Source organism: Tasmannia lanceolata, unplaced genomic scaffold (genome assembly GCF_043159265.1).
Source record: "Tasmannia lanceolata isolate RefF3 unplaced genomic scaffold, GAP_Taslan_0.1 ptg000008l, whole genome shotgun sequence".
NCBI lineage: Eukaryota > Viridiplantae > Streptophyta > Magnoliopsida > Canellales > Winteraceae > Tasmannia > Tasmannia lanceolata.
In genome coordinates this window covers 39,011,460-39,014,034 of record NW_027518685.1, presented here as the reverse complement: position 1 = coordinate 39,014,034, position 2,575 = coordinate 39,011,460, and the positions used below count along the sequence as shown (strand labels likewise).

Below are 2,575 nucleotides of genomic sequence, written 5' to 3'. Positions count from 1 at the left end.
CACTGTCATGTAATCTTCTAATTACTAATTACATTTACTTGGCCAGTTCTATGTTTGTCTCATACAATATTCATTCTAACGTAGTCCCTACTGTGCAGGCACGATGCAGAGTTCAGCAGGGATTTCCATAGTGATATGCATGTTAGTGATGGCATTGAATGCGAGGATGGTAACAATATAAAGGGTGATGATTCATTTGGTGATGATGACTTTGTTGAGGACAGTGAACGTGAAGGTGACTTTGGTAAGAAAGATGAGTGAAAAGGTGTACGCCCCCTCGTTGGTCTACAGAACGTTGTGGGCGACCTGTTCTGTAATACGTATACAATGGAGCTGTTGGAAGTAGATGAGATGGTTGTAGATGAATTAAATGAGGGACGTATAGGACTTGAGGAGATCAAGGTGGGGGGAATCTTCCCGAATTTGAAAGTATTTAAGAAGAAAGTCAAAGAGGACACAATTGAACGGAAGTTTGTATTCGTCCTAGTAGATTCAAAGCCTACAAAGTATGCAGTTAGATGCAAGGATAAAAGTTGCCCCTTCAGAATCAGTGGGAGAAATTATTTGGATCATGTTATGGTAAAAAGGTTTGTGCCAGAGCATACATACTCACGTACTTTAAAGGGTAATGACCATCCCCTTGTCACAGCAGCTTGGGCAGTAGACACCTGCCTTGGGTTATTTTCCCGCCCAGGAGACGTGAGGCCTACTTTGATAAGAGCATACATCAAGGATAAGTGGGGTACAACCATAAGCTATGCGAAGGCTTTCAATGCAAAGGTCATTATGCACGAAATAATGTGTGAAAATGCTGAGGCGTCTTACCGCATCCTTCCTGCATATGCTGAAGAGATGGAGAGATGCAATCCTGGCACCATTATGTGTGTATATCGAAGTCGGGAGCTATGGACGGGTGGAGATAATACATTTTGTCGTTTATTTTGGTCATTCGGCCCTAGCATACGCGCCTTCAGTCGAACAATTAGACCACTGATACTAATTGATGTGACACATTTGCGAGGCAAGTATAAAGGAATTTTATTGGCTGCGACTGCAGTAGATGGTGACGGTGGATTATTTCCGTTAGCATATGCAGTGGTTGAGAATGAGATGTATGAGAGCTGGCTATGGTTTCTTCGTTTACTCCGCCAGAGGGTGATACTAGCAGAAAAAAATAACAACGAATTCACTATTTCCTCTGATCGGATGAAGGGTTTGCCTAGAGCTATAGACGAAGCATTGTCAGGATCATACCATAGCTACTGTATTCGTCACCTCAATGCCAATTTCCTGAAGACCTTTAAGAGTCAAATACTTTGCAAACTATTTTCGAGAGCCGCATATGCTTTAAGGGAGAGAGACTATAAGGAGACGATGGAATGTATCAAAGCGAAGAACGCAAAAGCAGAGAAATGGATATCTGAGATTCCTAAAGAAAACTGGGCTAATGTATACTTTAAAGGGTCTAGGTGGAATATGTTGACAACTAATGCCGCAGAGTCCTTCAACAACGTATTAAAGGGCGCACGGGAGTTACCGATTGCGGCTCTAGTCGATCACACTAGATGGAAAGTACAAGACTACTTCCATCTTCGCCGCAAGGCTGCTTCTGAATGGAAAACGCATTTGACCTATAATGCAGAAAAATGGTTAGACAGATCATGTCTGTATGGCAGTAAGTTTACACCCCGGCCGTGTAGTTGGAATGAATATGAAGTGATATCATCAACTAATACGGATCGTGTGGACTTAGAGAAGAGAACGTGTACGTGTGATCTTTTCCAAATGATGAGATTGCCGTGTGGGCATGCCATAGCAGCCATGGGAGTAAACAAGCTAGGCAAATATAGGTACTGCCAGGATTAGTTTTTGGCTTCAACTTATCGGACTATATATGAGGAGGTGATTCACCCTACTTTAGATCGAACACAATGGCCGGAGCCATCGCATGTTTTAGAAGTAGTGTTGCCACCACGAGTAAGAAGACAACCTGGACAACCCAAAAAAGTACGAATGGAAATAGGGCTGCAATTTGGACAACATCACAACTGCAAATCATGTGGGGAACCTGGACACAACAAAAGAACGTGCAAAAATTCCCCCCTTGTAAATCATCAGTTAAATATTATGCCCATCGGTCCATCCGCACCTACAGAAAATAGGAATGTTCCATTATTACTCACTCGATATGATTTCTATCTCAAACCCATCATTTTATTGATTGTTGCAAGTTTCTCTTGTAGGTCCGGTGTGTCCTTCGCACCTCCTTTCTTTGCTTAGGGATGGAGTTGTTGGTTCTTTTGTACAAAGTGACATTGATTTTGGGACACTTCATACTGCACATGATATTTACTCACACAGAATTTGTATAAATTAAACGTTATTATAGACTTATAGTATTAAATTGGTTGTACAGCTAATCGTGACTGTTGTAAAAGTGATCATTAATGTATCATTGGTGTTGGAAATATCATTGGTTCCAAACACTACCGAAAACTCAGTCGGCCCACATTGTTTGGATCATCCAAATCGTTCATTTGATGGGCCGTCACATATATAGGGTGTGCCCAAAAAA

The 2,575-nt window shown here is 41.7% G+C and overlaps 1 protein-coding gene across 1 annotated transcript; it reads left to right on the top strand.

Moving 5' to 3' along the window:
- Positions 1-327: 327 nt before the first annotated feature.
- LOC143882961 (uncharacterized) lies at positions 328-1,866 on the top strand. The gene has a single exon (XM_077386334.1). It carries the CDS (start codon positions 328-330, stop codon positions 1,864-1,866), a length of 1,539 nt encoding a protein of 512 aa, XP_077242449.1.
- The last annotated feature ends 709 nt before the right edge of the window (positions 1,867-2,575 follow it).